At 40.7% G+C, this 26,505-nt stretch overlaps 2 protein-coding genes across 2 annotated transcripts in view; one reads left to right on the top strand and one right to left on the bottom strand.

Annotated features, from left to right (window-relative positions):
* Positions 1 to 536: 536 nt before the first annotated feature.
* gpd1l (glycerol-3-phosphate dehydrogenase 1 like) lies at positions 537 to 16,939 on the bottom strand. Its single transcript, XM_083918034.1, has 8 exons — positions 16,807 to 16,939; positions 9,801 to 9,975; positions 8,985 to 9,125; positions 5,969 to 6,107; positions 4,959 to 5,071; positions 4,482 to 4,718; positions 4,179 to 4,285; positions 537 to 3,045 (listed from the first exon to the last, which is right to left on the bottom strand). Exons 1-8 carry the CDS (start codon positions 16,848 to 16,850, stop codon positions 2,949 to 2,951), a joined length of 1,053 nt encoding a protein of 350 aa, XP_083774160.1. The 5' UTR covers positions 16,851 to 16,939; the 3' UTR covers positions 537 to 2,948.
* A 1,281-nt stretch (positions 16,940 to 18,220) lies between these two features.
* Positions 18,221 to 26,505, top strand: part of LOC310950609 (oxysterol-binding protein-related protein 10-like) — a gene marked incomplete at both ends in the record, with an annotated part of 48,002 nt that continues 39,717 nt past the window's right edge. Inside the window, 2 exons of the mRNA XM_083918513.1 lie at positions 18,221 to 18,453; positions 23,153 to 23,331. Of these exons, the coding sequence (XP_083774639.1) occupies positions 18,221 to 18,453; positions 23,153 to 23,331 (412 nt within the window). The remainder of the gene's footprint in view (positions 18,454 to 23,152; positions 23,332 to 26,505) is intronic.

Raw genomic sequence — 26,505 nt, forward strand, 5'->3', positions numbered from 1 at the left:
CGTTCATCATTTATGTTATAAGTAATCAAACACCAACAGAAAAAAGGTGAAATGTAAACATTTTTTTATTTAAAAACTTAGTTAAGAGTTATTTTCAAAATATGAACATTTAAAAAAGTTGTTATTGAAACATATTAATATGAAGAACAATAAAAAAAAAAAAACAGAAGAGGTCAGTCCTTATTTCACACAAGAAATAAGGACCGACCTACGTGCCACTATGCCCAGACTTACTGGGTAACTCCAGGTCAACTAGCCTGACTAGCAAGTGGTGCCTCTGTTTGTAAAGATGTGATTTTTATATTTCAAAATGACCTGTTAAACATATGACTGTGCTGTGATGAAACGTATCAATGCTGGTGTTATATATATATATATATATATATATATATATATATATAGTACATTTATACTGGTAATGCAGAGAAGACTGCACTTAAAAACACACAAGTACAAGGGACACAAAGGTGAGATTTATGCTTTAATGGACATGTTTTCACACTTTAGAGTTCAGGTTGGTCTGATTAATTCACTGGATCCTCACCTCAGATAAAGAGCAGTGCGCAGCAGCTTCCCTTAACTTTTCAGTGGGCTGTCAACCACACGGTTACAGGAGGATACTTGACCCAACGGTTACATAGAAAACAGCTCGATACAATGTTATTACTTGGCAACAGTTTGGCAGTTTAAGCTCACAGAAATACGCCTGATATATTTAACACTGAGCTAATGCTGGTTCATCCAAAGGCATTATTAACATACAGTAGGTTTGTTAACTCATATCTGCCCATACATGTTGAAACCAGTTAAGATTAGTAGTGCTATATGTCCCAATAAGGATATTGTAAAAGAAAAAGATATGCCTTTTTACAAAAAACTGGGATCCTTTTGATTCCACTGCTGTGTGGTTACCTGAGTGGCAGTATGAATACAAACCCTGTGAAGTCAAAAAAAAAAAGAGAAAATATACCCTTATCTTCTCTAAATCACATGATCTGCCCATCGCTGTTGTGTCTGTGCATCCCGTCAGTGTGACAGCAATGCAGCCCCACGCTGGTGTCCACTCCACACACAGACTCGTGATGGCTGCTAGTTTGAGTCGTCTTAAGTAATTGACAGCACCCGCCTGTTGATATTTGAGAAACTGATGAACCACTCCCTACAGATGACTGCTGTGCTGTCACAGTAGGAAAACAGGTTCAATTTCAAACATTTGGTCACAAAACACGATGTACAGGCTATTTATAAAGGTTTGAGCAATCATAAAGGTAAAAGCCTATAATTACAGAGTGCACAAACGTGTATAACTCCGTAATCGCTACCATAGTGCACCTTACAGCGTCAGTGGTTCATTTCCTTTCGAAATCAAATCCTGACAGATTGAATGACCAGTTCATGTGACATTTAACGGACAATTCTGGTTTATTATTGAATGGGTTTCAAACCATGTAGTTTGGGCCGTAATTTCAATCAGTGAAAGCAGTGAACTCACTAAATGAATGAGATCTGAGAACAGTGACGTCTGACCACAGTCACACATTCAAACACTTGAAACAGATTCTCTAAACCTTTTTACTTGGAGATTAAACTAAAGTGAGTGCATCTAAACCGGTGATGATAATCTATGGCTGTACCAAATTTATTTATTTATTCTTTTTTTTTTTAATTTGAAGCTTCTACTGAGGTTTTTGAATGAAGCCTCGACGTCTGTCATCATATTTTTTTAACAAAATCCTCAATTTGAATGAGTGATTTATCCGATTGGATGTCTTTTTTTTGTTACAAATTAAGTAATTAACTTTAATAGTGTTTGAGCCAAAATGGATTAGATAGATTGTTATTGTGGTTACATAAATGTAATTGGTATAAATAAGAAATATAAATGGTTCTGTTAGATTGATGCTAGACCACCCTGTTAATGTTAACAAGTATGGATAGAAGCTGAATATTTTGTCCGATAAAAACACATTTTCTTTATAATCTATGGTTTTTGATGATCATAGGTTGTTTTTCAAGAATCAGGATTCCCAAATCTCTTCAACATAGTGAGTCAAACTTACACCAACCAAAAGTCTAAAAGGTTGAAAACACCAGAATTTTCCTTTAACATGGTAAACACAATCATATTAATATTAATATCAAATCTCTTGTAATATACCAGAGTTATCTTTGAAATAGATATGTAATTTTCTTGATAATTTATACTACTTTACCACAAAATGGAGCTAGTTAATTTAAAAATATAGGGAGAGAACTAATGTGAGTTATTGTGCTTTATGTCTGAGGAGCACCATGCTGTAGCACTTTGGCAGCTCTGACTATAAAGAACTAAAGGCTTAAAACACAGATGCATCATGGTATCTGGTGATGACTAAGCGTATGGACACTTGATTTTTGAAGGTTGAGAGTATGCTTTGTTATTATAATAGATTCTGATTTATAACTGAGAAGGAAATACTTCAAACAGCAAATATCAATTATCTGAACTCGGCTGTGAAGCACGAGAGGTCGTATCAGCTTTGTTGCATTACATCTCAATTTACAAATGCTAAGGGATTGTCCTCGTTTAAATGAGAATCGAGCTTACGGAGAGGAGGTCAGATCCGGCAGGAAGGCAGAGCTGACATTTAAGATCTGAGATCACTTTTCCTCTATTGTACCCCAATAAAACACTGCTGGAAGGCTGCAAACATCCGTTTTTAGTTTTCCTTATGTCCAGTATAGGTTTATCTTGAATTGATTCTGACTAAGGCTCATATTCCAAAACTCACAGAATCTGTACAGAACCCACTGCAGAATTTCAGAATCACAGCGGTCAGTCCAAAAGTAAAGCTGTCTGGTTTTTAGTTGGGTTTTTGACAGCATTTGTATCTGATGCTAAACTGATCTTGGTGTGAACACGTTGAGTGAATCCCTTCAGCGACCCCCCTGTGAGAACCACCAGGCGATCACATGTGCTCCGGGTGGCTCTGCAGGCAGGAGATCATCTCTTGGACCGGCTTCCCCTCGAAACAAATCTGATAGACCGCTGTGAACAGAGGGAACCTAGAGAGAAGATGGATGTGCTCCCAAATGAGAGGGAGCAGCAGACATTAGAAAGAAACGATTATTTTCTTTATCGATTTATCTGGTAATTTAAAGAAAAAGGTACAAAATTCCACATCTAATTTTCTCACAGCTCGCCTGGCTCTTGTTCATAAATACACCTAACACCTCTAAAGCTCAGTGATTAACCAGTGAACATCTGGTTTGTTTAATCTGTACACAACTGACATGTGGCTGAGATAAACTGCTCGACAAGAAATAGTTCCAGCACTTCATTCCCCCTAAACACACCCCTCTGAACTCTAAGCAACAAAGCAAATTAGTGTTAAACAATTCCCTTAAAGGAGACATGTTGTGCTCCTTTTCAGGGTTGTACTAGAACATGTTTACATGCTTTAATGTTCAAAAAATAATACTTGTTCTCATCCAGTCTGAATATACCTGTGTACACCCTCTGTCTGAATCACTCCATTTGAACGCCTGCCTCTTTCAGCCCCCCTCCCAAAAAGCCAGTCTGCTCTGATTGGCTTGCGAGAAAAATTATGGTGCATATTTTACTTTTAGTGCATACTGCAGCTGCCCTTACAAAGTATGTACTGTTGCAAGCAGTATGCATACAGCTGGAAAATACTGTAATACTTGTACATAAGATTGCACCTTGCCCTGCGATAGACCGGCGTCCTGTCCAGGGTGTACCCCGCCTCACGCCCGATCTCAGCTGGGATCGGCTCCAGCCCCCCCCGCAACCCCGATAGGGACAAGCGGTTGAAGATGAATGAATGAATGAAGATTGCACCTTGAACTTTGAACTTTGAATAAAAAGAAAAGGCCAGAAAAGCATGCTGGCCTGCATACTGCAAAAAAAGCACTTTCTGGTATTTTTGGCACACTGTGGGGGCCAAATGTGATTATTGAATCCCATATTGAATCCCAACATTCAAAAAATGTTTCATAGTTTGTGGGTTGGTAAAAACTCCAGATACGCAAACGTATGCGCACAAGCACTGAAAACGTGAGTTTTTAATGATACGTCCCTCATAAGTCTAATCATGACTGCAGTAACGGTCTATTGTGATACACAGAGGCCTACTTCACACAGACAGGGAGATAAAGAAAGAGACTTGTATACTAACTTGTCCACCAGGCTCTTCTGTTTGAGGATGTGGTAAACCTCAGCTGAGGTGGCAGGACCCTGGAGCTTCTGACCGTTCAACATCTCCTTCTCCAGCTGCTCAATGCTCTGAGTAGGTAGAAGCAGATAATACAAATTCATATAAATGGGAAAAACATACTATTTCTAAGAAAATAGTAGAAAAAAAAAAAAAACTTGAAAATGATGCCTGCAAAGTGTCACTGTGGACATTGTTTAACAGTCAAACTCGATCTATTGAATTCACCTGTATGTCCTGTTTTACACATGTCACAAGTGCGCCTACCTTCCCCGTTTTAGTGAAGGCCTCAGCCACTCGTCGGTTACGACCACCATAGCATGTAGTGATGAGGTCGGCCACGCCGCAGCTCTCTAGAAAGGTTGCAGTGGAAACCGAGCCGTTCTTGGAGAAGAGTTTAGCGAAGGCTATCATCTCCATCAGCCCCAGACGGATCACAGCCGCCTTGGTGTTGTCACCGCACCGCAACCCATCACAGAAGCCTGCGCCCACTGCGACAATGTTCTGCTCCCAACATAAAGAGAAAGCGCACATAAAGTACGTTCACATACAGTACGATCACATACAGTACGTTCACATTCAGCGGCCTACACTACCCACACCTGGAAGCATGTTAGGGTGTTAGGGTTAGGGGGGTTTGGATCACTAAAATGCTGCTAAACACTAACTGATAAATGCAAATGAAGCTTTCCTCAGCTTCACGTGTGTACAGTATGTGAGTGCGGTGTGTCCAAGCGTGTGTACCTTCAGAGCTCCACACAGCTCCACTGTATCAGCATCATCTACCACTGTGATTCTGAAGTTTGGAGTCTGCAGCAGCTCTTTGAACAGCAGGCCGTTCTCCAGAATCCTACTGCCTGAACGCACACGCACACACACACGCGCACACACACGCGCACACACACACACACACACACACACACACACACACACACACACACACACACACACACACACACACACACACACACACACACACACACACACACACACACACACACACACACACACACACGCACACGCACACGCACACACACACACGTATATATTTATGTATATGTATTTATATTATTGATTATTTTTAAGATCTTAACAGCCATTAAGCAATGTGTTTCCCATCGAGCCCCTGACCATCTTCACATTATCAGCTTTATGTGTGAAACCCTTTGATTAGCGCACTCTGATTACAAAAAAACCAGACAGTTCATGTTGTTGGTCTCTTGAAATCTTCACAGACATATTGATGAACAGAAGAAATAGTTCAGAATGAGACTGCTCATTTTAAAATAGACAATGAAAACTAAATATTACACACCCTGCTATCTATTTTTAATCTCTCTTCCTGAAATAGAAAGTCAATTATTTTGCAGCCCAGGTTGAAAACTCATATCCAGACACACAGTCAACTCCAACACATCTACTATTAGAACTTGTCAACACTTTAGCTCTTTAATAACAGACATTGAAATAAGTATTGAGACCCTTAATTTAAGAAAAAGTCTTGATAGCTCAATGTTAAAAGACTTACATAGATTTAAGGTCATTAAGCAATAGCCTTTAAAATATTCCTTATAGGATCCCTATCAAATGTTTGTTTGTATTGTATAGATGACAAAAATGTACATTGGTAATTTTCTGATTTTTAAAACTCAAATATTGCCACAAATTTCAGTATTGTTCTAATTCATATAACAGCCTATTTTTTATTGTATAACCATATTCTATAATCCCACAGCCACATGTATCCCTCTTACCGATTGTGGTTTCACAGAACTTCTCAGCTGCCACTTCGTTGGCGATGTTTGCTCCCATGAGGACGCTGACGTCAATCCCCATCTTCTCTCGAATGATGTCAGAGATGAGCTTCAGGCCCCCGGGACCCTCATCTATACCCTGACAGACACAAAGACAAACACAGAAGGAAGTGAGGAGCAGTGTGACTGCAGGAAGAAGGGAGCAGAGGGTAAACAGAGGGTATGACGAGAGCTGTCTTTCTAAACTTATACGCCATAACATCTAAGACGTATTTAAAACAGAACGTGATGATGATGATGATGAACGGCAGACAGAACATCTCATCCTTCACACTTTCACCTCATCCTCCCCTGACTCCCTCTTCTGCCAACGCTATGGACATAGCGTCTACCTAACACTGGCACGTGCCAAATAAAAAAAAAAGTGCTTTTATATTCGTTGAGATGATGCTTTTATTCTGAAGGATTAGTTTCGTTCAGATAGGCACAACAGCTGTGGCCTAGTTTGCCCATGACTTTCTATTCTGAGTGAAATTGAGGGCAAATACAGCCTTGATGTATCTCTCAGTCCTGCAGCACCTAAAGCCTGATATGATATAAACCCCTCTCTCCATTACGGTCCTGTTCGTCCACAGTTTATAGTTTATAGTACCTGGAGATAGCTGAGGATTTATTTCATCCAACATGTACACACACTGTATACACAAATAAGCTGTGAGTGTGTGAGTGTGTGTGTGTGTGTGTGTGTGTGTGTGTGTGTGTGTGTGTGTGTGTGTGTGTGTGTGTGTGTGTGTGTGTGTGTGTGTGTGTGTGTGTGTGTGTGTCTGTGTGTCTGTGTGTGTGTGTGTGTGTGTGTGGGGCTGAGTTTTATCATGGCTTTCCGCCCTGTCATCTGGGCTGCAGTGGAAATGTATATCGATGCCAGTCCAAACAAGCCCCGGAGTTGAGCAGACAGCCTGTTCTGTTTGAGAGGAATTGTATGTTCTATAAAAAGCAGACTTCCGCAGATTTACAGCCACTTCAGCTCCCTGACACATTCATAAAACCAATTCTGATGAAAGACTGTCCAATAGTTAAACAGATATTAAAGATGATTTCAAAGTCTGCAGAATGACTTACGTACACTGGAGATCAAAATTAGAGAACAAATAATTAATTCTTGATATATTCTCAAATATTGTTATTTTTTTATTTCATAGAATATCCGCTGTGGCTATACCACTGCTGCCCTAGCATGCTTTTTTTTAAAATAACCAAGGAACTTCAACAAAAACCTTTATTTTGTGAAAAAAAGAAAAGTAAGTGTTTTCTTCGGGCTATAGGGTTCAAAAATGAATAGGAAGTGTATGACTAATGACTTCAGCACATCTGCACCCACAGGACATCACTAGTTTCTCACACTGCTCTGGTTTGATCTTGGTCCATTCTTCTTCAGTCTCTTCCACGGTTCAGTAACTGTAGCGGGTTTCTTAGACATCACTTTGTCGCTAAGGATTTTCCAGAGGTTCTCTATAGTTTCTGTACGGGGTGGAGGTTCACTTCTTGTTTCTAATGCTAGTTCTTTCAGGCTGTTGTAGTTTTGCATCAGTGTTTCACACAGGTGTATACGGTGCGTCAAATCTTAGCATTTTGCCAAGACACAGACTTCAGAAGTTTTTATAATGTTTCTATATCCCAAGTAGTGCTGTTTGGTATGTTCCTTACTTTGAGGAACATGTGACTAAGTGAATATTTTTCTCATGCACACTTTTGTCTGTGCTTATGCGTTTATTTGCTTTCGTATGTCTAATTTTACTGCCATCAACCTGCCAGGGACTGCAGATGAAAATCTGGCACATTTACATGCTGGACTACTAATGTTGTGGCATTGTCCCGTCTTTACTAAAATAAATATTTCTAACAAAATAAGATAAACTCCTCAAAAATTCTGAAAAGCTTCTGTATCAGAATTTTGCCTCAATAAAATATAATCAAAACATGTGATTTCAAGTTGTAATTTACAGTAACACATCATTATTTTTACTGGAGAAAAATAACCTGGTTCTTTCCAGAAGCTGGGTTTTAAAGAAGTTTTTGAGTAAATGTTCTTGTTGCACTTCTACTGTATTCAAGATCTGCATCCCAAAAAGGTCCATCAGGGACTCCCCACCACCATAGTGAAAAAGTCTGTTCAAAGTCAAGAATAAAGGTAAGTTTTAAGCAGAACTAGGGCGACCAGCGGTGTACAATGACAAACTTCAGTCACAAGATGAAAGGCTGATTTTACAGCCCACTTTAGCTGAGCGTGTAACTGTGAGATAATATAGGCTGCTGAGATCCAGCTCCAGATGGTGAGCAATAATTCAACAAGTGAAGTTTAGGACAATCCTCTGCTCAGAGCAGTTTACGTCACGTCGCTATATGTGTTGAGTTTTTCTTTCTCTCTCTTTTATTAACTTTATAGAAACACATTCACATCTTTACTTCAAGTCTGTCCCCTATATGTTCCCCTTAAATCCATACACACACATGTTCCTGTGACACTTCTGCCCTTACTATAAGCCTGACTCAGACGTTGTAAGTTCCCGATTTCCAAGTACAAGTGCTCCACTGGCAGACCAACCGCTGTCAGCAGCATCACTAACATGGCGGGGTATTTGCATTTAGAGAGGGAATTTCGCCACAGACACGCAGATTGGAATACTCGGCAACAAGGCAACAAGTGCTTTCACTACTGGGTCATGGTCCACCACCATTGTTTTAACTCATTCTTTGATAGATAGAAACTTAAGAGTTACTAACTCATAGAGTATACGCTCAAGCCCACATCCATTATAAACTACAACTTGAAAATGTTTTGGTGAAAAGCAAAAGTTTGTCATTGTCTAAATATTTATAGCCCTAACTTTATCTCTGCCATTTGTGGCAACGTGGGGACTCAAGCAGAGATGCAGATGGTGTAAAGTAGAGCAACTGTCAGTCAGACAGTCAGTGGGAGGGGTTTACACGCTACGGTTCAATGATTGAGAGTTATTACCTTTATGAGCGTGATTCCCCGAGCTTTGGCGGAGACGCAACCGACCATCTCGTCACAGAGATTCCGGATGAACTGGTGAGGAACCACAAACACCAGAAGATCGGCTCCCTCTGCAGCATCACGGAGCTTCGGGACAGCCACCTGTGAAGAAAACAACAGAGACATAAACATCTAAACTTAGCATGAGGTGGGCCTTGAATATTCAGGTCTCAGTAAAACCTGATTTGGTGATTTTCCATGGTAATATCTCAGTTAAAACTGGGCTGAATCGGGTTAAACAGTCAGATCGGTTTAAACTCTTAAGTCACATCAAACTGTTGTTTCAATTACTTTATTTCAACAATTAAGGGGGGGGGGGGGGTCTGTGAGGTTGGGGCTTTAAACAGAGGGCTGTTTGTGACTCTTAATGCTCAGAAATAATTATAGCTGTAAGCTTGTAGGCCGCCTTGCTTTATGTCAGCACATCTGATATATAATAATCAGTTAATGTGTTCGATATTGCACTGCCAAGCTTTGATGGAGATGGCCAGAATACCAGATATGCTGGTATCTTTAAAGTATCTTTAAGTGAATTACTTATGAATCACCCTCATGCTTGAATCATACATCAATAGCCTCATTTTACACACGATCCATGATGATGACAACCATACAAGAATATATAGAAATGCTTGTCGAAAAATAACATAGTGTCAATATTTTAGAGACCCCTCCCAAAATTTCACAAACCATTTTTTCTTAAAGCTTCAAAGCTCCGCAGAGCAGCATGGACAGGTGGTTCACAATGATTACATTGATACCCTCCTTTTCTCTTACCACATTTTCTGGCAGTTTGTATCCTGGCAGGTACTTGACGTTTTCATGCTCCGTGTTGATGATGTCAGAGAGCTTCCTGCCATTAACGTTCTCTTCGAACACCCACATCTTCACTGTGGTGGCGAAACGCAGTGACGTGGCATTATTTCCAATAATCCTGGCGATGGCTGAGCCCCTGCAACCAAAAGCAGACGTCAGACTGCGTTCATTTGCCATGCGTTTATTCCTCAACTGCACCGCAGAGGGGTGCTATCAGGTGAAAGCAACACATTGGTAACTTAAAAGTGGTTCACCCCCACTACAAAGGAAAAGTATTATTCATATGACAACGTGATAGATGGCATGGACGCTCAGTGATCAGCAAAAACTTCCTGCATTTGAACCTGATCCATCCAGACGGGATCTTTCCTGCGTGAAGTTCTCATGTTTTCCTCAGGTTCAAAGACAGTAGGTAAGGTGAAGCAGAGACTCCAAATTAAGCTCTATGTTAATGTGCATGCTGGCTTCAAGGCTTGCACCCAAAACAAGAAAAGCAGTGGGAAAAAAATGGATTTAAAGCATAGTGATGATGTGACGTGTGATTAATTAATTAGTTTTGAAAGGGGTTTATGACACCAATAGGTAGGAGAGTTTCTCAACCCATGGTAAGCGGTATCTATTTGTTCAAGATCCATACTTCCATACTGATGACAACTGTGCACTTCATCTGCTGATGAAGACAGTGAGATGTGGTTGAAAGCTCCAGAAAAAGCTATGAGTCTAAGTGGACCTTAAGCTTATTTGTCAAACAATTATTCCCAAGGTCCTGATCTGGACTCACCAACACCGCCTGGTACGGCAGTTGCTCCACCCTCAACCGTAAGGCTCTAGAGAGGGTGGTGAAAACTCCTCAGCACATCAGCAGAGCGGAGCTGCCATCCACGAAGGAGCTCTACAATCAGAGCTGTAGGAAGGAGCCAACAGGATAATCAGGGATCACCCGATCACCGCAGCCACAAAACGTTCTGCCTGCTGCAGTCTGGCAGACAGTAAGACTGCTGAACTCTTGAGCTCACTTTACCTTTTTACATGCTTGTTTTTTTACAGCTCTTTTCCCCTCTATTACATTTATGTTTACAGCTATATTTAATCCTTCTCATTATACACATACATTTACAACATTCCTTTTTACATTCAGTGTATCCATCCATTGTTACTGTCTAATTTATAATACTTTTTATAATTTACTTTACTTTTAAATTTGATAATTTCTTATGTTATATCTTATTCCTTATTTCCACTTTTCATTTTGTTGATACTTGTGTGATTTTTCCCCCCTCTTTTCTCAGATTGTGGTGCATATGAAAAATAAAACCCTTGGACACAACCAAGGCCTAAAGTTATCTTTTTTGGCCATGGTGTTTTTTTACCAGCCAAATTTCTTTTGTGCCTAAAAAGGTGAAAGACTCAGAAAATGCATAAGAATGAACTTGTACAGAATCAACATTAAAGTGCTGTTGAGTTATTAATCAACTTTATTTCATTAATGACTCGACCTACATGATGACTTACAGCTGTGTCTGACCTTGTGTGGCAGCGTTTAGAATAGAAAGTAACAGAAATAAAAACAGCCAATCATCTCACTGATAGTCTCATTTATTTAGTGAACACCCAACTGCAATCCATTAGTCCCTGTTTCTTCGTCACTGTCGTGTCATTAGATACCCAGGTTCAACTTTTTTTTAAATTTAGATTAGCGATAAACATTACATTTATAACAAATGACTTATTGATGTTGCTTTTCAAGATAAGACACATCTTGACTTAATAATATTTAGATAAACACCAACAATAACAATCATATTAATTAACAGAAACCAAACTACAGTACACTGTTGTGTTGAATTATTGGCTACACACACACATGGCAGGTAGATTGACAGTTTCACCCGCCAATCACAAAAGTTACCTGCATTTGGCGTGTGCCAATTTCATGCCCTGGACACACCTCTTCCACCCTCATCCTTAACACTGGTGCACCCCAGGGCTGTGGTTTGAGCCCCTTGTTGTACTCCCCGCACACACGAATGTGTAGCCACTTTGGACTCCAACACCAAGTCACCATCACCAAGTTTGCTGATGAGACAGCTGTGATGAGCCTGATCACAGATAAGGAAAAGCCTACCTGAAAGAAGTAGAGGACCTGACCTGCTGGTGTCCGAACATTAACCTACTAATGAACGTCGGCGAGACTAAAGGGATTATAGTGCTCTTTGGGAAGAAGCAGGAGAGGCACTGTGCCCCCCCTTAATAATGGGTCCTCAGTGGAGAGGGTGGACAGATTCGAGTACAGCTTGACGTCTACATCACCGAGGGCCTGACCTGGGCGCTGCATACTCAGTGTTGAGAAAAGCAAGGCAGAGAGTGTGTCACCTTAAACATCTGAGGAATTTCAAGGTATCCTCTCACATCCTGAGGAATTTCTACTCCTGCACCATCAAGAGCGTCTTGACGGGTAACATCACTGCCTTGTACAGAACAAGCACTGAAGAGAGGGTGGTTTGTTTGGCTGAACATAAAATAGGCAGCTCTCTACCCTGCCTTAAGGATATTTACTTCAGACATGGTCAGAATAAGGTTGAGAAAATAATTTAAGACAGCTTTTACTCTGCGTAGAGGTTATAAGGATAGTACCAGATACACCAGGCCAGCACTGAGAGGCTCAAGAAGAGGACACTGCCTACGACTGACAGCCCCCATCATACACATATAATAATTACTTTTACTGTTTGAATGCATAAATTGAAGGAACTGTTTATAATTGATATGACTTCATGTGACAAATTAATTGATTGCTTGAACCGTGAGTGAAACTTAATGCTAAACGGTCATAAATATATTATAGGCTATCCATTAAAATATACAGACAGTTCATTGGGTCCACTTAGCTAAAAATAATACAGTCTAATACAGCAATTTTGTTTCTAACTGGAGATGCTCATTCCACTGTATAGTCAGTCTGGAGGCTACAGTGTGTATTGCTGTTAAATTGCATTGTGTTACAGGTTTTTCTATTCTGTTGTATCAATAAGGTGAGGCTAAATAACAGAAACATTCACAATTCAACAGCACCGCAAAGGCTGCTTCTTTATATACCACAGGTTTAAACAGATCTGAGGAAACATGCGTTTTGCAGCTTGAGCATGGAATAATCTGCAAAAAGATGTAAAATTAGAAAAATGTAAATCCACTGATGAATTCAAGAGTCATTAGCCACTGTGTTAATGTTATTGTAACCCACATGGTTACTAAACCAATTTATTTTTCAGCCCCATGACCCTTGAACGTGACTTCACTCTGAGCCGAACGTGATCTCAGTCTGTGCCAGCCGCCATCTTGCTCAGAGCTAGTGACCAGAGCACCCGCACGTAAACAGACTGACGAACCGGGGTATGTAACGTGATAAAAAACACGTAAATTAATGAGTCATCCTCAGGCAGTATCTTGATAAATCTTTCGTTTATGAAGGAAAGTCATGTGAGTGAGTAAGAGTGAGTGAGAGAATGAGAGAGAGAGAGGCCCCGGTTTCACCATGTTATGCCTCTTTGAAAACCACACTACTAAGAGGCTACGTTAGGCCTCGAGGTTAGCTGTTGATATTAGCATGATATGAGATAACCCCTTTTATTGGAGTGTGTTCATAAAACCAGTCAGAGTTCCCAATAGGTTACCTAATGTTTTAAACCCAACGTGGTACCTGCCGTGTCAATGTGAACTTGGAAAGTAACTGGAAAAGATCGCTAACCGAGCTAGCGTGACGACAGTGCTAATCGCGGTTGGCGCCGCTAAACTAACTCTGGTATTAATTGTAATGGGAGTGCTAATGGTGTGGCTGGTTAAGTTAAATTGTCACTACTGCAGCATATTACAGAAAAAAGATGGCACATGCTGCATATTTGTGTTGATATGCAAGGTGTGATAGAAAGTGTTTTTGATTTAAAGTAATGTGCATACAGGGTTTTACTGCACTGGAGTTATAAAAGTAATATTTATGTCTGGTTAGAAGAAAAATTAAATACTGTTGATTTAAAGTTAAAAGAGTTAAAAAGGGATATAATCTATGACTTAAAGGATAAATATTTATGTTAAAATATAAATATTTCATGTTAAAATAAATAAGTGCGTATATGTTGGGATATAAGGACACCTCCAGACTGGATAAACTGATCAGACGGGCTGGCTCTGTGGTCGGCATGAAACTGGACTCGCTGGTGACGGTGGCGGAGAGGACACTGGACAAACTGCTGGACAATGCCAGCCACCTCCTGCACACCGTCATCAGCAACCAGAGGAGCCTGTTCAGTGGAAGGCTGCTCCTGCCCAAGTGTAGGACCAACAGGCTCTCAGGCCATCAAACTCTACAACTCCTCACTTGGGGTAGGAGGAAATAAAGAGGACAGAAGGGAATGCAATTAATAATCTACTCTTACTTACCCGGACACTTGTCTTCTTCTTTTTTGTGACACAGTCATACATATTTTATCTTACACATTTCCTCTACATTTAACTTATCTGATTTAATTTTCCGTGAATTTTATTTGACCTGTGTTCTTACATCTACCTCATATATATTTGACTAAGAGTTTATTGCTTACTGTTAATTGTTTTTTTTATACTTTCTGTATTTATTTAGCTAAGAGTTTATTGGTTATCTTATACTGTATTTTTTTATACCGCCCTTGTGTTTTTTTAAGCTGCTGGAAACTCAATTTCCTTGTGGGAGTCATCCCAAAGGGATCAATAAACAGAAGTCTCAGTCTATATAAGTTCATGATGGGCTATTGTCATGGTAAAACACTTATCCTGTACTGTAAAAAATATACAGACTCATTTACAATGCTTTAAATGCTGTATATCCTACATAGAGTGAAAGATGAAAGTAAAAAGATGTCATGATTTGAATAAAGAGTAATGGTTATTTGTTCTGCACTCTATGTGTAGACTGGTTTTTCGTTTTGAAGGATTAGGACTTGATTCAGATTCCGAACCGAGGAGGTTTGGTGGCGAGCCAAAAAGGACGATCGACTCGGTGCACGGTCTGGCCAACTGTGGGATCCACTCCGAGGAACTTCAGACATCGTTTCACTTCACTCTGGATACAGATAATATACACAAAAAAAACCTACCCGGGTAGTAACCACATGAACAGAACTAAAACTAAACTCTGACCTTCTGCAAAGAAGGAGGGACACTTTCTTCTGAACTTTTATTTTATTATTTTTCCAACTTTTTGAAAGGGCTCTATTTTTTTTATTTTTCTGTCTTTCATTTTCATAAACGGCAACATTTTATTTACCTTGCAATCAACTGTCAACTTCATGCTGTTGTGTTTAAATAACTATTACCAGCTGTCCAAACCTAGAGAGATTGTAGGTGTCAGTGTGTTCTTCTGATCAGGCTAAAGGCGCTACATTATATTTTAATATGTTGTGATATTTGTACAGCTGCTACATTGGTCAGAAATCTCTTGTAAAAGAGATGGGCCTACCTGTTCAAATTCAAGTAGAGATGCGCAGATCCGATACCACTTATCGGATATCAGCTCCGATATTAACCAATTTGCTGGAGCAGATATCAGATGAATGAGGCCGACCCAGCATTCGTCATTTCTTTATCATCATCATACACAGCAAGTTAATTAAGCCATTGTTTGTTGGGTTTCAGACCAAAGTCTGAAGTGTCTGAAGTTCCTCGGAGTGGATCCCACAGTTGGCCAGACCGTGCACCGAGTCGATCGTCCTTTTTGGCTCGCCACCAAACCTCCTCGGTTCGGAATCTGAATCAAGTCCTAATCCTTCAAAACAGCAGCTATAAATGCTATAAATTTGTTTGCAGTGCACTTTAAATGGAAGTTTTATTTCTTTTTGCTGCTAATGTACACTTAATTTGTTAATAACTAATATTAAGTTATTAATGTATATCTGTGGTAATTTGTTACCTTTTTTAACAAGGCTAAATGGTTATGTCAAGCCTGATACCTTCACTCACATGGCGAGGTATACGGTTCATTCATTCAACAGTAGTATTGGATCGGGTATCGGCCGATACACTCAGCCCAGGAAAAAAACTGGACCAGTGCATCTCTAGTTGAATTTGAAAAATGTAAATCCACTGATAAATTCAAGGGTATCATAAGGAATGTGTGTTTTTTAGCATTAGCATGCCACTGTGCTAATATATTTTAATATGCTGTGATTTTTGTAAAGCTGCTTTATTGGTCAAGTGTAGTATAAGGGATGGGACTACCTGGTCAATTAAAGGCACATTAAAATAAATAAACAAAGGTGTAGCCTACCCTAATGAACTGGCAGTTGAGTGTATGTCTTAAAAGTGTTGGGTTAAGCCCAGAGGCTGCAGCCTAGGGGCCTCAGGTGTGCAGGGACCCTGGATTGGCCAGGCAATTTTAATTTTTTGAATTTACCGGGTTCAATCACTGCAAAATGTCAAAAAGGAAATGTAATAGCTGTGCACAAAAAAGAAAAGCACAACAACTGAAAGAACAGGCAAAGTAGACAAAGATCTACTAAAGAAAATTCCTAAACTGACAGGATTTTTCAAAGTTGCGGACTCTTCTTCTGTTCTAGCGGTGGCTTTTTTTCTGATAAAGCATGATTAATAATGTGGGGGGCCAAAACAGACAGTGGCCTATTGGCCCATGACCACCTTAATCCACCACTGGTTAAGCCCCTGATGTTGATGATGTCCTGGAGACGTCTCTGGATCTGGACCACTGAAGTTCCCCTGAGAAAGACAGTGGGTGACGTCCAGCTGCTGTTGTCCTGACCTCTCATCTGTAGGTAAAGTTAAATCACACCCAGTCCAGTCCAGTCATGCACTAAGCAGCTACACCGTGGACAGTGCGGATGTAACACCCCAACAGCAGCAGCGCATCATGCCCTGCATCATCATCACCACCACCACCATCATCATCATCATCATCATCCTGCCTGTTTGTCTCACAGCTTACCAGTTTCCGGAGCCGACAATGCACACTTTGAGTGGAGAGGCCATCGGTGATGCTTCCTGAGTTCAGCTCTTCTCTGCAGACGGAGAACAGCCACAGAGGCGCGTGAAGAAGCGATGCTGCAGAAACGAGCACCCGAACCGCACAATACGCGCGTCTTCTTCTGATGACGTCACGGAACGTGTCGCGCCCACACGAGCCTATTGGGGGTTGTAGTTTTCATGAATGTTGACGTAAACGGCAGCCTCCGCATTACATAACTTTATAAATAATGGATAACATTCCTTACATTTGAAATGAACAGTTGTTGTTATACTGTTTCTATAGATACAGATGTCTAGAGATTGTGTTTGTATGTGATAAAGATCATGGAATACAAGCCCCTTCAATAGGCTGTTATTAATATATATTAGGCCTATAGAATAAGATACATTTATGATTGAGCATGTCTCTATGGGGAAGGATCAGGCTTTACTCATTATTTGTAGCACTGATTTTAAATAGCCTGCCCAGGTCTGCTAATAAAGTCGTTTAGTTGTGCAGAATGCGTAACATAGTAATGCAAATACAACTTTATTACGTTAAATTTCCAGTTGCTTACCTTTTTGTTTTGTTTGCATTCTTACAATATATTCTTGCCTCACTGAACATGAGCCTACATGTGCGAGGTGGACAAATATTCAATAGGTCTATGACATCATTTGTAACTTTACGGCTGATATAATATATAAATCAGCACCAATGTCCAAATTTCCAATCTGTTATGTTTGGGATTTGGGAGAATCTGTACATGTTTAAAGTTAAAAAAAATATTTTTTAAAAAAAGTAAAATCCATGCATAATTCTGTTTGCTTTAATAAGCTATCTGTCGCCATGATGCGTCTATAATAGTAGTGGAATAACATGAATACAACACAAGGTTTGGATGCTGTCAGCCTGTGATGTAAACATAAGGTTTACTGCATTATTGATTCCCTGTGGTCGGCTGAAGGGGGAGTATCCCCGGGCTGGGGGGAGTGACCAACCATGGGATTTCCAAAATAAAAAACGCAATAACGTCACAGTGAGAGAGCGATAGAGAGTGAGAGAGAGAGAGAGAGAGAGAGAGAGAGAGAGAGAGAGAGAGAGAGAGAGAGAGAGAGAGAGAGAGAGAGAGAGAGAGAGAGAGAGAGAGCGAGAGCTCCGCAGTGAAGTAGTCGGAAGATCCCTCCACTCTGTCAACAGTGTCTCAACAGACTGGAGGGAAGAAGCTCCACTTGTGTCTTTCTCACTCTCTTCTCTCTGCATCACTTTGCCAAAAAAACAAAATCAGAAAACAATCCTGCTCTCTCTTTTGAGTTCTAATCTCTCTCCTCTGGCTCTTTACGCCTCTTGTTTCTCGCTGAAAAGCATTCCCAGCAGCAGAAGCAGCAGCAGCATGAACCGGGCAGCGCGTCAGGAGTGCTCCGCTTGGAGCCCCTGCAGGAGGCAGGAGCAGCGGGTCGGCCAGCAACACAGCCCGGCTCCTGCAATGGAGCACCGAGCGGGAACCGGGACCATGGACAGCGGCGCAGGGTCTGGCCCCTCGCACCATAAAACAGCCCGCAGCAAGCGGCACCTGGAGGGGGTCCTGAAGAAATACACTAACCCGCTCCACGGCTGGCAGAGCAGGTAGTCACTGCACTGATTCACTGACAGACAAAGTGTTGTTATTTTGGCACACGTTCAACTTGTGTTGATGACATTTTGTTTTATCTTTGCATGTTGGCTGTAAAGATCATAACCTATATAATCTATAGTGAATTATTTTAATTCTATTCCTATAATATTCCTGTGTCTGAGCAGTTCAGTCTAGTTTATAACCATCATATAGCTCGTAATACAATTAGGCTACTAGGATAGAAATATTTGATCTTACTCAAAATTGAGTTTATCATGTCTTGAGGATCCAGAGCCATGTGCTCCATCCCTGTTTTTTTTTTTTTTTCCATGGGCAAGTTCTATATAGCATCAGGTCATCTTTCCACTCATTCTTCTGCATGTGCAACCTTCCATTCATTCAGTGTGAGAGGAGATGTGGGGGTGGGAGTCCCAGAAACACTGAATGAGTCATCCAGGATCAGGAAAGCCCTGCACTCCTCTCCTGCATCTCTCAGTACTCGCCCCCTCTCCTCTCCCTTGTCTTTAAGGGCTCACTCCCTCTCACTCTCTCACTGTCCCAGTGGATCGATAGGAAAGGCATCCAAACGTGTAATGAGCTCCATGATCACATTTTGACAGTGTGTGGTATACTTTCTTACTTACTTACACACACACACACACACACACACACCCTCTCTCTCCCACACGGCTGTACTTGACTCAGAGACATGATGGACTAGAGTTTGACTTTCTAAGCGTGTTTGTTTGTGCACCACTGTGCAGCAGGTAGTGTCTGCAAGTGTTTGACTATGGTATAAATATCTCCCTGATCTATGCTTTCATTTTGCATTGTGTCAAAGCAAGCTGAGCGTGCAGACAGATCGTATCATGTTGGTATCATCGCACTGATTGTTGCTTTATTGTTGTTCTCAGTCTGTCAGAAGGGATTTAGTTGTTATTTGTTATGACATTGCAGCTGACAGAGAATATACACCAGAGAGTTATAGCTGCTTTCAGTATTACTTCAAAACATCTTGATTAATAATGTAGTCTTTGGAAGTCTTTTTCAGTTTGACTGCTAGACCTGCACAGCAGCTTTATGTACTATTTTATTGAAAGTCAACAAAACATTAAATAAGGACTTCACAAATAATAAAAAGTAGACAATGATACAAAGACAGACACAGAACAAGGATGACACACAAAACATACTACATACACTTTTAGAATACCAAAAACAGACCAGACAGAGGAACAAGCTGGCAACTTCTATTTGCTTACAAGACAACTCCATGCTTTCAGTAGCCGCTCTGCAAACCTTTCTGATAGATTGAGTAGCCAGTGAGAGTTACATGGCCTAATGGTTGGCTGGACACCTCGCTGATAGATGAGTGAGACATCAGGGCCAGAGAGAGATCGATGCACTCGCTGCCCCAGCCTTTCGTTCAACTCCGTTTTTCATTCATCTCCTACTTCAATTTCACTTATAGTGTCAAACGCTAACACAAGTTATCTTAGGGTAGGTCTAGACCTCACTCACTGCTTTAAAAGAGACACAAAATGAGCAACAGCAAAACAGGCAGGAACGTGTGTGTGTGTGTGAGGGGGGGGGGGGTAATTATGATATAAGCTATATAAGCTTTTTCAAAGAGGAAAGTTTCAAGTCTGCTCTTGAATGTGGATACGGTGTCTGTCTTGGTAGCTGAGGGCTCTGCCTCCCACTCTACTTTTGAAGAATTAATGCTAATATTCCACTATTATTCCAAATATGGCAATATTTCGAATCAAACTCAGGTCATGTAAACAGTCTATTCTGTTTGGAGATTCTGAATGAGGCCTTTTTCCGAAAGTAGCCTCTTCTGATTAAAGCAGACACAGACGATCTGTGAAAAAGTCCTCTGCTGCTCCCCTGGTGCTCCACTGTAACTGACCTAAGACAACCAATGAGAGCCCAGGAGTCTCTGACGCAGTGACGGTGACTGCTCGTAAACTCTGATCAAACTGTCAAACTAGGCAGCGCTGATTAAATATGAATCACAATTCTGTAACTGTATAAAGTGTTTTCAGAAGCATATTTGATTGTACTGTTGTAAAAGCTGTAAAAAGAGAAAGGTTGGTGGTTGGTTCTCGGTTTTGGCTTTCACTTGGTCACAAACTTTCTCATTTTCTGGTTACTTATGCTTCCTTGTGTATGCCTCCTCACCATAGTGCTGTCACATAATAAAACAGATCAATTTTTCAGTAATTTGTTATGGTTTTGCAGGGCACAGATGGATAATGTTATCCAGCTAAGGGGATCAGATCAGAAAATGCTTCTGTGTGACTTTCTGCGGTGCATGACGACATATTTTGCTGTTTTATTCATAAGACTTGAGAGTGACACAAGTGTCAATGACGTTGATGTTACGTGATGTTATTATGCGATGCCATGTCCTCTGCTGCATCTGGTCACAGAAGACAGTTGTATATAGCAGACATTACCCCTCCACCCAACACACAAAATGATGTAGACAAGAGGATATTGATTGATTCATTTACATTTGGAAAAGAAAGGAGGTCTGCGTTGGATCCACTTGATGTTCCACTGAATGCCACACGAGAGTCACATGAGAGCAGTGAAGTGGAAGAAACAGATTGCTGTGTGAAAACAGATTTAAATTATTCATAGTGATCTTTTTCTTCTTTCCTTGTCTTGTAGTAAACCCTTTTTTTCTCTATCCCCGTATCACCCCTTCTCTCTTCTCATCCATCCCTGCTTCTGTTCCTCCCTCCATCAGTGATTCTCATCAGTGCTCACAGATACTGCTTCATGACCATATTAAGGACTCCAGGGTAAAATCACTCAGCCCTCAGTAGCTTGCATATGAGTTCCAGTGTGAAATGTAATAAGATTTGTCCTCACCCTCATCACGGGTGGAGTGCTGACTGAGCAATACTACACCAACAGAGGTTGTGCGTGTGTGTTTGTGCGTTCGCATGGGGAAATTATTACCACCAGAGCACAACAATGACTCTCACTGGATGCATTCTTAGGATATTTACCACACTGCTGTGTTTCTAAATGTAAAGATTAATAGGATAATTATGTTTGTTATATATGAAGTGCGCTTTCCTCAGTCATGTAATAAGTGAAAACTATTTTTTACTAAGAAAAAAATCAACTGATCATTATTAGGATTCGTCCTGTAGGGACCATGAGTGTCAATGTTTCATAGCAATTGTGAAAGAATGTAAGGCTCTATCGTTGAAAAAGTGTGTGTGCAACAAGAACAGTGGATAACAGAAAATAGGGGCTGATAAGATCTCATCATCTCATCTCATCTTCAACCGCTTATCCGGGGTCAGGTCGCGGGGGCAGCAGCTTTAGCAGGGGACCCCAAACTTCCCTTTCCCGTGCCACATTAATCTGCTCTAACTGGGGGATCCCGAGGCGTTCCCAGGCCAGTGTGGAGATATAATCTCTCCACCTGGTCCTGGGTCTTCCCCGAGGCCTCCTCCCATCTGGACGTGCCTAGAACACCTCTCTAGGGAGGCGCCCAGGGGGCATCCTTACTAGATGCCTGAACCACCTCAACTGGCTCCTTTCAACGCAAAGGCTGAGCTCTCTTTTCGTCACAATGGTGCGGTAGAGCGACTGCAACACTGCCCCCGCTGCTCTGATTCTCCGGCCAAACTCACGCTCCATCGTCGCCTCACTCGTGAACGTGATGAAGGAGTTCAAGTACTTTGGCTGATAAAATCACAAGTGAATAACAGGACTATAGTATATGGGCATGTTTGATGACGTTCTGGACACACAAAGACACTGGGAGAGCCTGGGAAGTGATGGCCAGTCATATGAGTGTATATATGAAACCATGGGGCATGTAAACTCTGTCAACGCACGAACATTAATATAAAGTGAGCGATTGGAAGGAGACATTTTGGGATTTGTATGACCAAGGTGTAGTGCGAGCTTCTGTCAATTTGTGTTAATAAAATTCCCCCTTGATGGCTGAGATGGTATCTGCTGAGTCATTTGTAGATCTTTCTATTCTTATCATACATCGTTCTGCAATACAATCCTACAGTTGTTGAGATATTTGACTAAAAACCAAAAAACACAAAAACAGTTTTGCGGCGCTAGAGGAAAAGTCAGGTAATACAAAATGTAATGGAAATGTATCCAATTGCTGTTGAGATGTTTCAGTCTAAATGATTCTTATATCTGTTTTAGGGAGAGGTAGAAGAAGTGTTCAGATATTTTACTTCAGTAAAAGTAGCAATACCACCATGTAAAAATACACGTTTGCAAGTAAAAGTCCTGCATTCAAAATCTTATCAGTGTAAAATTACAAAAGTCGATTCACATCAAAATATACTTAAACTACTATAAATATTCATTATGCAGAATGGCCCATTTCAGAATAATATATATTATATTATTGGAATAAAATTAGCGATGTACGGTGTATGCCTTAAGTGGCAGGTTGGTGATCCAGTTTCTAAGTCTGATCTAAATTGTTTTTGTGTTTCAGAGATAATTTTTCTAAAGGATCTCAAAGCTGTTTCACACCAAGCACGGATTTTCCTCCAAAAAATTCACATCAAAATTGATCAAAACTGATTTAGTGGGTTCTTATGAAAGCTTGCACATCCCTACGAAACATGTGTGTGGTAAAAAATGTGTTTTTTGACCAGTGAATCACGTAATCAACCAACATACAACTCCCACTTCTCGCTCCTGCAGATATTTTGTCCTGGACCCAGAGGTTGGTCAACTCCAATATCATCTGAATGAAGTCAGTAAAAGCCAGCGGCCTCCCAGAGGGTCTCTGTCTCTCCTTGGAGCAATGGTGGTCTCCATCGATGAGTTTCCCTACATGTTTACTATTCAATCCACTACTGGGGATAGCTACAAACTCAGAGGTAAGAGAATGCATGTGTTTATGTCTTGTGCAATAAGAGACATAGTGAATGCTTTTTTTGTCACAGGTGTGTCACTGTCACATGGTAATATTAAAAACAGAGAACATACACTGTGCATAGTTGTACAGTGTTTGTTTTAACTCTCTGGAAGGGGATTTTCGCAGCATTCTGAGTTGTTGCTTGGCTTTGTAGGCCGTAATAATTAACAGGCCATTACCACTTTGCATTAAAACATGTTCATCTGTCCTTCTTTCCCAGGTATTGTTCGGTTTGTATTTTCTGACACAAATTGAAATGTATTTCCTCATAATTAAGTTTCCAAAGGTTACTTTTATTAAGATGTATTTTGGGTTTATTGTGTATATGTATATAGTGATGCTTTAGATGCATTTATATTTGAATTTGACTTTCTCTCATAAGGATTGAAAATGGCCAAAGATACAAATAATGTAATGCTAATAATGATTTTAGTTCTGTGCCTCCCACTCATTTGCTGACAAGTTTTCAGCTTTAAATGTAACACAGCGGCACAACAGTCATATGCTTCCTCTCAGAGTGTCTCCGTTAGCGTAGCATGACGGAGCCCTCAGGTCAGTGCTTTACTCTGAAGGTGCAGTGGAGTGATTGTTGACGCACTGCTTTTCATTTGTCTTATGTGTCAGCAGTAGAGAGGGGAATTGAGTGTGAATGTTCCTGTCAGCAAATCTCTGCACACAGTGTACAGGGAGACTGTATCTTCTAGGTCTGCACATAGCACATGCATATAAAAATTAAAGGGATGAAAATGAAGACACAATTTTACTACATCGATACATACTCGCATGATCTGATGATTTGGTCATTGGCATTACAAATCTTTTATAGAGATTCTGTTTGGCTGCTCAGGGGTCCTGACCTAGCTGCCATATTTGACGAGTTTGGAGTGAGAATGTGTTGGTTTCACAATAATGAGCAAAGAGGCACAGAGGGACTGAACAATGGAATGAAAAGCATTTTTTTTCCTGCCTTCACCATTTCAGCTCCAGATGTGTTCCTCTTGAATGGTGGAAAGGTCAGTGTGAAAGTGCATATTGCTCTAGTACGCTGCGTACAGAGAAATTAGACCTACAGCTCTGTTAAGAGAGAAAACAAAGGATGCCTGTTTGTAAGGCTCCAGTTTACAAAGAATGGACTATGACATGAATGGGAGATGTATACAGTATTCTGGCATAACCTGAGCCTCCAAATACAAGTGCTGCCAATTGATCAATGATAAGGCTGACAGAGAGGATTGAGCTACAGAATATCTGGTGAGGTGGAATAGCAAAAAAAACCATTGAATTTCTAGCAATGAATATTATGCATTGAGAGTTTAACTCTTTATTTGAAATGTTCAAGATTCAATTTTAAATAATTCAAGGCTAAAACAATTCAACATTAAACATTTCAATATACCAAATACAGATGAAAAATACAATGTATACAATTCAGTGGTTAGATCTGGGGAACCAAGGAAGAGCAACTGATTCCAGACACTACTCACAGACAACAGTGGCTGGGATTGGCTAATTCCACCACAAACTGTGGATATATAGACGTAATATTCTATGACCCAGCATGCTTTCATGCTACACTTTGTTAGCAGGCCCGCCGTGTGTCTTTCCCATGCCCCGGACAAGATTCTTTCCATAGTCCTTTTTTATGTTACTCGCAAATACATATTGGATAAAGTCAAGCTATGTTTGTAAATTAACTTTCATCTTTAATCAAATTATGATATGAGTTACGTCATTATCATCATGCGTATTGCACCTTTGAATGAAGGATTTTGCCATAACTGTGATTAACAGGAGAGTATAATTCGCAGTTTAATGCTTAAATCCAGGGTCAGTTTCATGGAGTTTTTCTCCATGATATATCACTCTTTTATTTCCTTGGCGTTCTGGATATTGTTGTGTTTGACCTACACATACAGATTTCTACGTGATAAGCAGGCAGTCTAAGAAGTGCAGACCAGACCAAATGCAGCTTTGATTTAGGTGTGTGTGTGTGAGTGTGTGTGTGTGTGTGTGTGTGTGTGTGTGTGTGTGTGTGTGTGTGTCTGTGTGTGTCTGACAACTGAAGAATACAGTGTGATTGGTTGACCGCAGGGGTCACAGTATTCCTCTGTGCCTGTCAGAATTGTGTGAATTGCTACTCTCCATATGTGACAGCTGTGATAGCCTGTTCACATGCTCCTCGCCTGTCCATCTCTCTCTCTGTTCGTCTTTCTTTGTCAAACTGACGCCTTTTTGACGGAGCTATGTTCAGACGAGATATTTTTAGCACTCCTCAACTGAAAGAAGCTTTCATTTCTTTTTAACCGGCAGCCAAACAAAGATTAAACTAGTCAAGACTTCTTTACTCTTGTTTATGATGCTGGGGCAAAAGTACATGTAACTTTAATAAGGAATGAAATTGTCAAGGGCTGGGAATAACCCCATTTTTGTTACTTCCATTAGCAACAGTAGTGTACAAACAGTGACACAGGACCTTTGCACAAATGCAAGCAAGTGACTAACCACACAAGCTGCTTTACTATGGGTTGAGGCTGCAAATTTGCAGGCCAAAGTTCTCCAGAGTTGAACTCTAAAGGAATTTGCTTTGCCACAATTATTTTATTCGCCCCTTCGCTCGCATGGAATGGAAGTGAACATTGAACATTTTTGCGCATGTGACCATACTTTAACACTACCAGCTGCTGTCAATCAAACACAGACAAGGACACGCCCCTCCGGCTGGCTGAGACGAAAAACAGTATTTCTGTGTGTGTGTGTGTGTGTGTGTGTGTGTGTGTGTGTGTGTGTGTGTGTGTGTGTGTGTGTGTGTGTGTGTGTGTGTGTGTGACATCTACTGTTGCAAGAGCTAACACAGAGGGAGTTTTGAGTGTTTTGCTTGGTGTTTCTATAACAGGCGCAGTACCACTGAGTACATTTCACTGGTTCCACGTACTCTAACACTTCACTTCAGTAGAAGAGAGCCTCCTGGTAAATGGGTCTCATTGGCCTTTTAGGGCATTCTCCAGCTCTAGTTAGTATTTGGGGCAGCAAGTCAGCCACGGCCTGGTTCATTGATATTGTTTTTTTTGGACCCAAAGGGAGCTCTTTATATCAGGCTTTAGATACACACACACACACACACACACACACACACACA

Source organism: Echiichthys vipera (assembly GCF_963691815.1).
Source record: "Echiichthys vipera genome assembly, chromosome: 8".
NCBI lineage: Eukaryota > Metazoa > Chordata > Actinopteri > Perciformes > Trachinidae > Echiichthys > Echiichthys vipera.